Below are 14,348 nucleotides of genomic sequence, written 5' to 3'. Positions count from 1 at the left end.
CTGAGGGGGAGGCGAATGGGATCCCCGCTGGGAAGGCAACATGCTGCTCTCCCCCCAACACGCCTGCTCGTGGTGTCCCTGATACCTGTTGGCAAGACGCGGTACCCGCTGCCTCGCTTGCCCAGCTGGGCTCCATCTTTGCTCCAGGACACAACTGGCGCTGGCACCCCGGAGGCATAGCAGGTCAGGACGGCCGGGGACAGCCGGGCAGCTGTGAAGTCCGTGCGGTCATCGGCAATGGCCGGGGGGACTGCAGATGGCGAGAGCCAAGGTGAGCAGGGCTGTGCAGAGGAGAGCGCAGCCTCTGGGCGTGGAGCGGAGGCGCCGGTAGCACACGCGAGGGCCGCCAGGCGGGGCTGACACACCAGGGATTGAACTGGCAACCACAGCAGGAGCTGCTGCAGCGGCATGCACGGCTCTAAAGCGCATAGCCCTGCATCCTGCAGGCTCCCCCAGCGTGCCTGCCAGAGAACGGCCCTGTCCTCGCTCATGCCAGGGGGGCGCAGGCTGGAGCTCAGTCAGCTGTTTGTCCCCGGGGGAACGGAAAGCCCATCCCAGGGCGAGTCCCTGCATGCCCGAGAGCCACTCACCACGCACGACAACAGCCAAGAGCCTGTGGGCCTCTCCCGCGGGGTTCCTCACGATGCACTCGAACTGCGCCGTGTCCTGGGGGCTGGGGCTGGAGATCAGCAGGGAGCCAGAGGGCAGCAACCTAGGACAGGGGGAGGGAGGGCGGGGGAGTCACAAACGCAGGACCCGAACCAGCTCCGCTGAGCTCAGCCACGCCCCAGCGCCTGATCACAGCAGCTGCCAGGACAGACAGGGCCAGGGCCAGGGCCTACGCGCTCTGCAAAAGGCAGCTGCACATTTCCCCGATGCCAACCCCGCCGCAGCAGGCAGGATAAGCACAGCGCCGGTACCTGTAGGGGCTCCGCGGAAGGGCCATGTTCAGGGGTTGCCCATTTTTTTTCCAGGTCACTTGGGGCTTGGGGAGGCCGGTAGCTTCACAAGCGAGTGTGGCTGGGCTGTGGGCCATCAGGGTGAGGTTGGAGGGCCCCGGAGCAATGGTCGGAAGGACTGGCAAGGAGCAGAGACAGGCGGTCAGTTCTGGGGTAGATCCCAGCCAGCCAGAGGCATTGCTGGAGGCAGGCAGCCTTAAGGGTGGGGGAGCACCGAGGCTTAGGCCAGCCCAGCAGGAGGCAGGGGGAGCCCTGGGAACAAAGAGGAGGGGAGAAGCCGGCACATCCAGGGAAAAGGAGATGGTGGTGTCCAGAGCAGAGGCTGTCGGAGACCCATGCAGCATAGCTGGATCCAAATCCCGCACGCTGGGCTCTCAGGGTCCTGCCGCATCCCCAGCTCCCTCCCGCTCTCCTTGCACTCCCTTACCTAAGACTTGGAGGTCCAGGCCCCGTCGGTCAGACCCTGCAGGGCTGGAGGCCACGCAGAGGTAATGTCCTGCATCCTGGACCTGAACTGGGTCTATTCGCAGGGAGCCGTCCGACAGAAGCTCCAACCTGAGGAGGGGGGTGAGTCCATCAGGCCACCGACCAGGTCGGCTTAATGCCTCATTGAGGGAAAGCATCAGACAACTTGGAAAATGGCCGTCGAGGAAGAGGAGAACGCTTACTGGCCTAGGCCAGCCCAGAGGTGGCCACCTGCCCAGAGGAACGGCCCAAGCACAGGACTATGAGTCAGGGCACTGGCTTTGTTCACAACTTGGCCATGGACCTGCCATGGGACCCTCAGCAAATCCCTTCATCTTCCAGGGCTGCAGCTCCCCGCAGCGAATGGGGGTAATAAACCCCCCAGCTCATGTAGGCCTTGCAAGGCTCCACTCCTCACCCTCGGCGAGGGGCTGGCCAGCACAGCAGACCAGTTACTTGCCAGAGCTCACAGGGCTGCATTCGACTCCACGGATAAAACAGATGGGAAGCGGCTGCTTTCCCACAGACAGCTTCAAACACAGGTGGTGACGGCAGATCTTGGCTGTGGAATGGTCCTGGCCCCAGCTGGCGGCATGGCAGCCTCACGTACCTGGGGTGCCCAGCTGGCTGGAGGAGCCGGCTCGCACAGCTGGGGTGCCCAGTTCACAGCACAGCAGGCTCTGTACCTGGGGTGCCCAGCTGGCAGCACAGCAGGCTCTGTACCTGGGGTGCCCAGCTGGCAGCACAGCAGGCTCTGTACCCGGGGTGCCCAGCTGGCAGCACAGCAGGCTCTGTACCCGGGGTGCCCAGCTGGCAGCACAGCAGGCTCTGTACCCGGGGTGCCCAGCTGGCAGCACAGCAGGCTCTTTACCTGGGGTGCCCAGCTGGCAGCACAGCAGGCTCTGTACCTGGGGTGCCCAGCTGGCAGCACAGCAGGCTCTGTACCCGGGGTGCCCAGCTGGCAGCACAGCAGGCTCTGTACCTGGGGTGCCCAGCTGGCAGCACAGCAGGCTCTGTACCCGGGGTGCCCAGCTGGCAGTACAGTGGGTTCCGTACCTGGGGTGCCCAGCTGGCAGCACAGCAGGCTCTGTACCCGGGGTGCCCAGCTGGCAGTACAGTGGGTTCCGTACCTGGGGTGCCCAGCTGGCAGCACAGCAGGCTCTGTACCCGGGGTGCCCAGCTGGCAGTACAGTGGGTTCCGTACCTGGGGTGCCCAGCTGGCTGGAGGAGCCGGCCATCCTTTCTCCACGTGAGCTGAGGCGTGGGCAGCCCCTCCGACGTGCAGGGCAGCCGAGCAGACTCATTCACGGCGGCACTCACAGCCGAGGGGCCCGGCTTTATCACAGGGGTGGCTGCAACGAAACGATCCCCGGGAGGGGGTTGGAAAACAACACTAAGAGAAGCTGTGGAATTTGTGCTTAGCGGCTCTGCCTGTGGGCACCACCAGGCCCCTTCTGCTAGCCACGTGCCATGGCAGGGGAGGAAGAGACATGGAGGGAGGTTTTGGGGCCAGGGGGTCTGACGGCCTCCCTTCCTCCTAGGTAGCCCTGGCTGGGTCTGAATAACTAAACCAGTGGGGGCCTCGTTCCTTGGCAGCTGGGATTAGGGTGGCAGAGCGGAGCAGGCTGAGAAGAGGCTGTTTGCACTAAGGAGGGGAAGGAAATGGGCTGGTGAGCAGAGAGACTGAATCTGAGCCAGCCAAGGCCGGAGGGGGAGAACCCGGGGGGCGGGGGCAGGGGCCCAGCCAGCAGCAGTGGAGAGGGTGAGTCGGGACTGGCAAAGTGGGAGGAAGGCAGGCAGAACACTCTGCACGTGGATTCGCCCGGCCAATGCCAGGAGAGGGTAAAGGAGGGACGCCCGGAGCCTGCCCACTGCCCTCCTTATGGCAGAAACAGGAGCCCGGCCCACAGTGTATCCCACCGACCCAGCTCCAGGAAGAAGAGCGAGCGCCTGAGACTCTGACTCAGCTCTGCTCCACCGCCTGCCATGGAGCCCAGGGACTGACAGCAGCTGGGGCTCCCGCCTCCCCACAGGCCCCGGAGGCTCTGCTCACTGTGGATCTCCAGATGGAAGCGCAGGCTGGTTCTCCCCAGCACACTGCTGGCCATGCAGCTGTATTCTCCGCCGTCTGGCACTGCCAAGGCCTGGATCTGCAGGAAGCGCCCCTGGGCCAGAAACCGCACGCGGGCATCCTCCTGCCAGCATCCAGAGACAAGGCCCTCAGCAGCACCGCCCAGGCCTCCGGACACCACAGGCTTCATGGGCAAAGAGCCCAGTGGCCTTGGGCCGACGTCCCAGCGGGTGACCAAACGGACACATGCACCGGGCAGGGATGCCGAGGGCAGCGGCAGGAAGCCGCCTGGTGTGTTGGCCAAGCCCCCAGCAGTGGGAGGAAATCTCTTGGGCCCTGAAGCAGCCCAGAAGGTGTTTTGGGGAGTCAGCGCCACCTCCCTGGAATGCCAGCCCCTGCCACCAACGTCCTCACCGTGCATGCCCAGCCTGGCACCCACGAGAGCCAGTAAACCCCCAGGCACACACCTGCAGCAGGGCTCCCCCTCGATGCCACTCGATGCGGGGCGGCAGGGCAGCGTCCGCAGGGCACTCCAGGGTGAGCTGCCCACCGGCCAGTGCGGTGACAGAGCGCGTCCTGCCGGAGCCCGAAGCGTCAGCAGGTGCTGCAGGGGGCAAGCCAAGGGCACGTGCTGAAGGGGGATCACGTGCCCGCACGGCTGAGAGCGCCAGAGAGAGGGTGCAGTCCCGTCGCAGCAACTCCCACCTACCCGCCATGCCCAGAAACGCCCCAGCCCCCGCTGCTCCACTGTCCCCAGTCCCATGGCCACGGGAAAGGCGGGACATCCCCCTTTCTCTTCCACCTCAGCCTGTCCCATTGCTGACCCAGAAGGTGGGCACTTGAGAGGCCAGGACCTACGTCTTCCAACTCTCCAACTCTAAGAGATGGGGAGCGTCTGTTCTCAGCAGTGAGGGATGGCAGGACAAGGGTCTCACCTTACAGAGCAGGAGATGGAGGTTGGCTGTTAGGAAAAACTCTCTCACCAGGAGGGCGGTGAAGCACTGGAATGCGTTACCTAGAGGTGGGGTGACCCTCTAGCCCGGCCCTGCCTGCCCACAGCTGCTTTCCAGCGGCTCTAGTCCTGCGCCCACAAAGATGGGGCCCAGCCCTGCATTTTGCCATTCGAACCGTCCCATTCCCAGACAGCCGTTCCCCACCCTGGACAAAGGGATTCCAGCCGCGGAAGCTCACCCACCCACCCACCCACCGCTGCTAGAGGTGGATGGGGCCTCTGCCCTGCACCCATGGCCCGACTCTCCCAGGAGCAGGAGTCGCTCCTGAGGGCAGCGCAGGCACATGGTTGGCTGCTGCTGTGCTACCACCTGCTTTCCAGCTGCCAGCAGTGCCATGGTACCTTGTGTCTTGACCCGGAAGCTCCTGCCGTCTTCTCCCGCAGGGCTCGCAGCCAGGCAGGTGTACAAGCCGGCATCATCTGCCTGAGGGAGGCCAGAAGGAAGGGACAGGTCAGGGGGAAGCTCAGGGCGGGAGACAGGGAAGGAAGGGGAGAAGCCCCCCACCTGCACGCTCTCGATCCGCAGGGAGCTCCCATTCCTGGCCACTGTCCCGGGCCCGGCAAGCAGCCACCCGTCCTTCTCCCAGGTGACGCTGGGGGTGGGGACGCCAGCCACCGGGCACCGCAATTCTAAGGGCTTGCCGATGGCGGCGGCAACCTCCATGGGTTCAGCCAGATCCTCCAGGTGCGGGGGCTCTGCAAGGCAGGTTGGGGCTGAGCTCACCGCCCAGGCTCTGGACAAGGGCCTGGGCGGTGGGCAGACGAGGGGGATGTCCTCCTTGGGCCTGGGCGGGGGTGTGCTAGAGCTGGCCCGCAGTGTGGAAAAGCAGAGTCAAAGCGGGCATTGGGCTGCCGAGAGAAGTGACTGGGCAGGGCCACCAACAGGAGCAGCCGCCCAGGGGCCAGGCATGCCAAGGATCTGGGGCTGTGGGCCCTTTAAATCGCTGCAGCAGCCCTGGTCAGCGCTGTCTGTGCAGTGCTAAGGGTGGGGTGGGGGAGGCGGATCACATGCCGGATGGGGCTGAGGGATAGCTCCCCTCACCCCGCCCCACCCCTTCTGCGTGAGGCTCTGCCCCTTCCACGGGCCTGGAGCCGAGACCCCCATTACCTAGGACAGGGCATCTTGCCCCCCAAGTCCAGACTCCTTGCCCCTCTCCCATCCCTCCTGCCCCCTACCCCCTGCTTGCCAACAGGCCACCCAGGCACGTACCCACGACAGAGAGATGGAAGTGTTTGCTCACTTCCCCGGCCTCGTTCTGAGCCACGCAGGAGTAAACGCCCGAATCGGCAGGCTGCACCGACTCCAGATGCAGCCTGGTGCTCAGGCCGTTGGGCACCAAGTTGTTTTGCAGAGTCAGGGGCTCGTTGTCCTTCAGCCAGGTCAGCGTGGGCAGCGGCAACCCACTGGCTGCACAGGTGAAGGTCACAGCTGAGTCTGTCACAGCAGTCATGGCCTCGCTGCCCTCCGAGGGCTCTAGGGTTGGAGGCACTGGGGGAGGCAGAAGCAGCAGGTGTCTGTTACTGGGGCCAGAGAAAGCCTCGTCTGTCATGTTCAGCTCCCACCTTCACCCCCGCCTCACTCCTGGTGGCTCCTGCTTCTCCAGAGAGGCGCGGCTCCAGACCCAACCCGGGATGCTGCCAGCATGTGCAGGGGGTGGGAGTGGGGAGAGGCTGCCCAAGCAGCAGAACAAAACGTGGCTCTGCCGAGCACCATTCACAGTGAGTGGAGACACCCCCAAACAGCCTCTGACACGCAGCCCACTGGCTGTGTCTTGGGCCTGCCCCCTGCCCTATGCCCTGCCACTCCTCTATCCTCCAGACAGACCTGGCTGGGGGCAGGATTTTAAAGAAGGCTTATTGAAAGCCCAGGAACAAAGCACCCCGATGCGCAGTAAGAAAAGCAAATAGGGGAGGCAACCAATTTGTCTTCCCAGGGAAATCCTTGGTGAGCTTAAACTCAAAAAGGATGCCTATAAGAAGTGGAAACTTGGACAGCTGACTAAGAAGAAGTATAAATATATGGCTGGAGAATGCTGGGGGGGGATCAGCAAGGCAAAAGCACAACTAGAACTGCATCTAGGAAGGGATGTGAAGAGTAACAAGAAGGGTTTCTACAGGCATGTTAACAATAAGAGGGTTATCAGGGAGCCTGTGGGGCTGTGACTGGATGAGGGAGGTAACCTGGTGACAGATGATGTGGGAAAGGCTGAAGTACTCAATGCGTTTTTTTGCCTCTGTCTTCACAGGCAAGGTCAGCTCCCAGACTATGGCACACAGCAATGCAGTATGAGAAGGAGGTGGGTAGCCATCAGCGGGGAAAGAACAGGTTAAAAGCTATTTAGAAAATCTAGACGCATACAGATCCACGAGTCTGGATTTAATGCACCCAAGGGTGCTGAGGGAATTGCCAAATGATACTGCGGAGCCTTTGGCCATTATCTTTGAAAACATGGAAATCATGAGCGGCCGGAGTGGATTGGAAAAAGACAAATACAGCACCCATGTCCAGAAAAGGAAAAGACGACAATCCAGAGAACTATAGAATGGTCAACCTTACCTCAGCCCCTGGAAAAATCATAGGGGGGAGCCTCAAAGAATCCGTCGTGAAGCACTTGGAAGACGGGAAAATAATCAGGAATAGTCAACATGGATTCACCAAGGGCAAGTCACGCCTGAACAATCTGATCAGCTTTTATGATGAAGTAAGTCGCTCTGTGGACTTGAGGAAGTTGATGCATGTGACATACCTTGACTTTAGCAAAGCTTTTGATACAGTCTCCCACAACAGTCTTGCCTGCAAGTTGAGGAACTACGTACTGGATATAAGGACTGTAAGGTGAATGGAAAGCTGGTTAGATGATCAGGCCCAACAGGTAGCGATCAATGGCTCTATGTCTGGTTTCTGGTTGGTGGTCAGTTTCAAGCGGAGTTCCCCAGAGACGGGTTCTAGGGCCAGTACTGTTCTACATCTTTATTCATAACCTGGATGAGGGGATGAATTGCACCCTCAGCAAATGTGCAGACAAGCTAGGGGGACAAGTAGATATGTTCGAGGACAGGGTCCAGACAAATTGGAGGATTTGGTGAAAAAAAATCTGAAGAGGTTCAACAAGGACAAGTGCAGAGTCCTGCGCTGGGGACGGAAGAATCCCAAGCGCTGTTACGGGTTGGGGATCAACTGGCTAAGCAGCAGTGCAGCAGAAAAGGCCCGGGGGATTAAAGTGGATGAGAAGCTGGGTATGGAGTCCGCAGTGTCTCCTTGTAGACAAGAAGGCTAGTGGCATATTGGGTGCATTGGGAGGAGCATTTCTGGAGGATCCAGACAAATTATTATTCCTGTCTATTCGGCACTGGTGAGGCCACATCTGGAGTATTGCATCCAGTTCTGGGCCCTGCAGTACAGAAAGGTTGCGGATGCATTGAAAAGTGTCCAGTGGAGGGCAACGAAAATGATTAGGAGGCTGGAGCACATGACCTACGAGGAGAGGCTGAGGGATTTGGGCTTATTTAGTTTGCAGAAGAGAAGAGTGAGGGGTGATTTGATAGTAGCCTTCAGCTTCCTGCAGACGGGCTCTGAAGATGATGGAGAGGGGCTGTTCTCAGCAGTGAGGGGTGGCAGAACAAGGAGCAATGGTCTCAAGTTACAGAACAGGAGGTGTAGGTTGGTCGTTAGGAAAAACTGTTTCACCAGGAGGCTGGTGAAGTGCTGGAATACGTTACTTAGAGGTGGAATGACCATCCCTAGAAGTTTTTAAGTCCCAGCTTGACAAAGTTCTGGCTGGGTTGATTTAGTTGGGGTTGATCCTGCTTTGGGCAGGGGACTGGAGTCAATGACCTCCTGAGATCCCTTCCAGCCCTAGGAGTCTATGATTCTGTGTCTCTTGTCTCCAGCCAGCATCACTCTGGCAATCTCCCTCCATGATCACTGGCATGTGGATTCCCCATCGCATCCTGCGTCTCCCTGGGCTCATTTCTCCCCAGTGACCTCCCACATGCTAACTCGCCTCCCCTCAGAGCAGCATGCAGCCAGATTCTCCCCACCCTTCCCCCGTTTCTCCCAGTCGTTTCTTTCCCCATCCTCTGAATCACCCAAGACCTCCCGCCAGGCCTTCACCTTTTTCCAGCTGACAAGTGAAGCTGGTTCACTCCCGATCTTTCCTGTCTCACCCCAGCCGCCTCCTGCCCCCACACCCGAGTCTCTGACCTCCCCAGCAGCCCCTTTGCTCACCCAGGGGCCATTCCGCTCCTACCCTGGATCTGCAGGACGAAGCTTCGCTCAGCTACTCCTGCCCAGCTGGATGCAACGCAGGTGTAGATTCCAGTGTCTGAGTCCTGCACTGGCGAAATCCTAACTCCCAGGGTGGGGAGCGGAGGGTGAGGGTGATGAATCAATACAGAGCTCTCTAAGGCCAGCACTCTGAGCCCACGCCCTGTGATGGCCCTGCCCTAGGACAGCTAGCACACATGGCTGACTTTCCAAATTACCTGCCCTTACAGACTGCGGGCTGAACTTGCGGCCCTGCTGTATCCCCAGCACCTCTGAAAATTAGGCCCTTTAATGTTCAGCACTGCACTGAAATGCAGCCATCTCTGGAGTGGGCAGCAGGAGCCAGGCACAAGAGTGCACATGTACAGGGGAGGGTTTGGCCAGAGCAGAAAGCATCCTGGGAACATTTTCCTTTACCTGAGGATGCGTCCTGCGGAGAGCAGCCTGACTCGGGGCGAGAGAGGGAGGGGCAGTCCGTCCCTCAGCCAGCTGATGTGCAAGGGAGGGGAGCCCTGGGCATGGCACTCCACGGTAACCAGCCCCAAGGGCACACTGCGGATGACCTCCGAGTCGTTGGTGCTTCTCTCGATGGTCGGAGGAACTGAGGGGGGGAGAAGGGATCGGCACTGAGCAGGGTAATCTCGGCAGCAGGGCTTTGCCCCCTGCCCACCAGCAAACTCTGCCTGGGCTGAGTGCCACTCAGCACGCGTCACTCACCCAGGACGTTCAGCACGTGGAGCTTGGTGTCCTCTCCTGCCCTGTTCTGAGCCAGGCACGTGTACGCCCCTGAGTCAGACGCCTGCACCCCCACGAGGAGCAAGGAGCTGCCATCTGGAGACAGCCTGCGCACACAGAGAAGAGACTCAGGAGTCAGCAGAACCCACCAGGGCCACCTCCCAGCCACCATGGCCTGGCCTTCGCATGGAACCTGCAACAGGAAAGAACAAGCCCATCCCACCAGGAAGGAAGGATTAACTCCTAGAGTGCTACCGAGCACTATCCTTCCTGGAGCCAGCCACCTGCGCTGCATGTGCACTCAACGAAAATTATGGTGTCCCTGCCCAGCCTTGCTGATGGCCATTCAGGGACCTCCCCCCAGAAATTCAACTCGGATTTTTGTGAACTAGGTAGGTTACAGTCTGGGCCTTTGCAACATCCTCCAGCAAGGACTTCTGCAGGTTGGCTGAGAGCTGTGAGACAGATGCGGCACTGATCTTTGTGGGACACGCCCCACAAGAATCCCCTGGGCCTTCCTGACATGGAGCCCGGCAGGTGGCGTGCAAGCAGCACACCCAGATCTCTCATGTGCTCAGGGTGTGCCGGGGGGAACTCACACACACAACTGGCAATGGGACTGCGAACCGGGACAGGAGAGCATTAGACAAGGCTCAGTCAAGAGCACCACGCCCAAGACTGCTGTGTTGAAGTGGAACCAGCTTGGGTTGCCTCCCAACCACAGCCAAGCCTGGTACCTGCTAGACAACGAACATCCCACGAGGGACGCACATCACGCTTACGGCAGATTGGCCCAGCAGGAATGCAAAGAGCAGGGCCGCCTTTGCAGCTCGCCCCAGGAGCCAGCTTCCCTTCAGCCCGCACTGAGGCTGGCCAGAACCTACCGGCAATAGCTCCAAGGCATTAAATGGTGGGAATCCGCAAGCTGCCTCTTGCCAAAGCCATGGACTAAGGGCTGCAGGCTGGGGAGCTACCCGGGCCTGCTCCTGGGAGGAAGATCAGCTAGCAAATGCTTTGGAAATGAAGGAGTCCGCCCTGCCCAGGAGTGGCAGCTTTGGGCATGAATACAGCCCCAGCTCTGATGCAGCACATTCCACAGTACTATTCACAATGCCTTACAAGCAAGGGCAGCACCACCAGCCCTGGGCTGTTTTACTGGGGCACAAGGCATCAAACCCCAGGCCCCCAAGTGCCACTCCGGCACATTATGTACCCGGCTGCGCTGCCTCTTATGGGCAGCACTCATTTGGGACATTCAGGCTACGTCCCCACAACAGCCTGAACTCACAATAACCAATGCAATTTGCACTGTGCAAACTGGGTAGCTTGTTACGTGTAGCTCACACTAAAGCGCTATTTCGAAGCATCCCTTACTCTTCCTGCAGCGAGGTGTACGGCGATGCCAAAACAGCGCGCCCTCACTTCCGAAAAATATTTCAAAATAGCGGGCGTGTTTCACAGATATCCATAAACAGCTCTGCCGTGTACACATAGCCTCAGAGGGCAAGTCCCAGGCATAAGAGCATGGCTTTTCCTCCAAGCCCATCCTGGCTGATAACCATTGATGGACCCATCCTTGAATCTAACTAGTTCTTTTCTGTATGCTGTTAAAGTCCCGGTCTTCACAACATCCCCCGCCAAGGAGCCCCTCAGGTTGACTGCTTTGTGTGAAGAAATACTTCCTTTTGTGCGTTTTAAACCCGCTGCCTATCCATTTCATTGGGTGACCCCGGGTACTTGTGTTATTTAAATAATGCTCCCTTATTTATTTTCGCCACACCGGGCATGATTGTCTAGACCTCTGCCACATTCCCCCTTAGTCATCTCTTTTCCAAGCTAAACAGCCCCAGCTTGATTAATTTCCCCTCTTACAGAAGCTCTTCCAAACCCTCCATCACCTTTCTTACCCTTTCCCAGTTCTAACCTATCTTTTTTGAGAAGGGGTGACCAGGTCGGGACGCAGGACGGGGCCAACCATGGATTTATATAGAGGCAACACAATATTCTCTGTCTTATTCTCTAGTCTAGCCCTTCCCTAGTGTCCGCCATTGTGTTTGCTTTCTCGAGTGGCACTGCACACTGCCCCTCGGCACCACCAGCGCCATAGCAGGAGGCGTACTGGAGGCGAGGGGCTGTCTGCAGTTCCAGAGGTCTCCCATCCTTCAGCCAAGTGACTTCCGGAGCCGGGTGTCCTTCCACCTCACACTCCAGCTTCACCCCCGCACCCTCCAGGGCGTTGTGCTCACTGGGGACGGCAGCAGTGAGGATTCTGGGAGCCACTGAGTGAAGAGAGGAGAATGTGAGTGGAGAGCAGAGGAATCACCTGACCTCTTTACAGCCCAGCTCCCCCCGCCGACCCATCCCCACGGCCCGGCTCCCCCAGCCGACCCGTCTTTACAGCCCAGCTCCCGCAGCCGACCCATCCCTACGGCCCGGCTCCCCCAGCCGACCCATCCCCGTAGCCCGGCTCCCCCTGCCAACCCATCCCCACGGCCCGGCTCCCCCAGCCGACCCATCCCCACAGCCTGGCTCCCCCAGCCAACCCATATTTACGGCCCGGCTCCCCCAGCCGACCCATCCCTACGGCCCGGCTCCCCCAGCCGACCCATCTCCATGCCACGCGAATGCAGCCTGCAGCACCCCAGTGGGCCTACCTTGCACGGAGACAACAAACTCTTTGCGTGCCTCTGCCTCAGGGCTTTGTGCCAGGCAGGTGTACCGGCCCCCATGAAAAGGCTGCAAGCGGCCAATCTGCAGCTGGCTGCCTCGGGACACCACTCCCTGCTCCATGCTGCTCTCTGCAGGGGAAATAAAACGCACGGTTCCCTTGGGCTTGCAAGGTGGAACAGCCGCTCGGCCAACCCCCGCCTCTGGGAACCAGTGTTCCCGCATCTCCTGCTGGCACTCCCACGAGCGGGACTTGGGTCTCCTCTCACTCATCCTGGGGTGACTCAGTTGTACTGCCCAGTGCTGTAAATTTTTGCTTACAGACGTGTAACACAGGGACCCCAGTTCAACTGATCTCCCAGCGCGTTACCTGGCTGGATAACCATTCCCAGAGAGCAGTTATTAATGATTCACAGTCATGCTGGAAGGGAAGAACAAGGGGGATTCCACAGGGGCCAGTTCTGTTCAATATCTTCACCAATGATTTAGCTCAGGAGTCAGCAACCCTCAGCCCGGGTGCCAAGAGTGGCAGGCGAGTCGATTTTCATCAGCACGTGAGGCAGGAGCTCAGCCCCGTGCCTCCTCCCAGAGGCGGCTGGGAGCTGGCTCAAAGCCATGTCGCCTGTGGCTTAACAAAAGACCAGCTAATGCTCCCAACCACCCCCTGCACGGTAAAGCTCTGCACCTTCATTTATTGATTAATGAAGCTGTTGTCAATAAGACTATTAGTGACTTTCAAAAGTATCTCCAGCGCTGGGACCGTACATAGAGGTCAAGAGGTCAAACTTCAGCACTCCGCCTCGGAAAGGTTGCTGACCCTTGATTTAGCTATTGGCACAGAGAATAAATACGCTTATCAAGTGTGCAGAGGATGCCAAGCTGGGAGGGGCTGCAAGTGCCCTGGGGGAGAGGATCAGAATTCAAAATGATCTGGGTGGACTGGAGAAATGGTCTGGGGTAAACAGGATGAAGTTTAATAAGGGCAAATGCAAAGTACTCCACTTAGGGAGGAACGATGCGTTTCACACATGCAAAAGGGAAGTGACTGCCTAGGAAGGAGCACTGCACAAAGGGATCTAGGGGTCAGGGGCCACAAGCTGAGCATGAGTCAACAGTGTGACGCTGTTCCAAAAAAAGCCAACATGATTCTGGGATGCATAAACAGGAGTGACATGAACAAGGTGTGAGTAGTTGTTCTGCTCTACGCCGTGCTGAGTAGGTCTCAGTTGGAGAATTGTGTCCAGTTCTGGGCACCACATTTGAGAAGAGATGTGGAGAAACTGGAGAGAGTCCAGAGAAAAGCAACTAAAATGATTAAAGGTCTAGAAAATTTAACGTAAGAGAGCAGATAAAAAGAACTGAGTTTGTTTAGTCTGGAAAAGAGAAAGCTGAGAAGGGGCACGATAGCAGCTTTCAAGTACCTGAAAGGGTGTTACAAGGAAGAGGGAGAAAATTATTCTCCTTGGCCTCTGATAACATGACAAGATGCCATGGGCTTAAACCGCAGCAAGGGAGATTTACGTTGAACGTTAGGAAAAAAAAATTCCTAACCATCAGGGTGGTTAAACACTGAAATAAATTGCCTAGGCTTGTTGTAGTATCTCCATCACTGGAGATATTCAAGAACAGGTTGGATAAATATCTGAAAGGGATGATATAGAAGATGCGTGGTCCTCCCAAGAGGGCAGAGGACTGGACTTGATGACCTCTCCAGGTCCCTTCCAGTCCTAGTATTCTATGATTCTATGAAAAAGTCACTGCACAAAACCAAGATTAGGCTCCTTAGATGCTAATGTGTTTCCCCTACTGCTTTCAGGATGTTTCCCAAGGATTCCACAGTTCAAGCTGAACATAGCAGGACTGGAGTGACCCCAAATGAAGCCAGATATCCAGGCACTTGCATTTGTATGACCTAGAGACTTTAATTCAGCAAGGATCTAACTTGCATGCCCTTCAGCAAGTTCCACTACCTCTGAGATGCAATGCCACATGGGAACCAGAGTTCACACGCTTTCGGCTTCACAAGTAGGTCCCCCAGGCTTCCCACAAGTCCAAGAGAAACACATACAAACACCATGCCTTCAATGTTTCCTGAGATTGCCCCATATACAGTACCCCCACAGTGTGAATTTCAAAAATTGCCATAGGCACTTCTGTCGTTGCCTGAGATCT

General features: G+C 58.2%; 1 protein-coding gene across 1 annotated transcript in view; it reads right to left on the bottom strand.

Annotated features, from left to right (window-relative positions):
* The window catches only part of HMCN2 (hemicentin 2), a 129,673-nt gene that overhangs the window by 23,813 nt on the left and 91,512 nt on the right, over window positions 1-14,348 (bottom strand). The window contains exons 63-77 of the mRNA XM_075015857.1: window positions 12,164-12,307; window positions 11,629-11,788; window positions 9,492-9,616; window positions 9,192-9,375; window positions 8,758-8,855; window positions 5,718-5,996; window positions 5,013-5,203; window positions 4,850-4,931; window positions 3,963-4,099; window positions 3,478-3,619; window positions 2,629-2,776; window positions 1,387-1,514; window positions 921-1,077; window positions 591-712; window positions 86-250 (exon numbers count right to left, since the gene is read on the bottom strand). Coding sequence (XP_074871958.1) covers window positions 86-250; window positions 591-712; window positions 921-1,077; window positions 1,387-1,514; window positions 2,629-2,776; window positions 3,478-3,619; window positions 3,963-4,099; window positions 4,850-4,931; window positions 5,013-5,203; window positions 5,718-5,996; window positions 8,758-8,855; window positions 9,192-9,375; window positions 9,492-9,616; window positions 11,629-11,788; window positions 12,164-12,307 — 2,262 coding nt within the window. The remainder of the gene's footprint in view (window positions 1-85; window positions 251-590; window positions 713-920; window positions 1,078-1,386; window positions 1,515-2,628; window positions 2,777-3,477; window positions 3,620-3,962; window positions 4,100-4,849; window positions 4,932-5,012; window positions 5,204-5,717; window positions 5,997-8,757; window positions 8,856-9,191; window positions 9,376-9,491; window positions 9,617-11,628; window positions 11,789-12,163; window positions 12,308-14,348) is intronic.

This window comes from Carettochelys insculpta, chromosome 21, assembly GCF_033958435.1.
Source record: "Carettochelys insculpta isolate YL-2023 chromosome 21, ASM3395843v1, whole genome shotgun sequence".
Taxonomy (NCBI): domain Eukaryota; kingdom Metazoa; phylum Chordata; order Testudines; family Carettochelyidae; genus Carettochelys; species Carettochelys insculpta.
The sequence above is the reverse complement of the archived record's forward strand: the minus strand, read 5'-3'. Positions and strand labels throughout refer to the sequence as shown.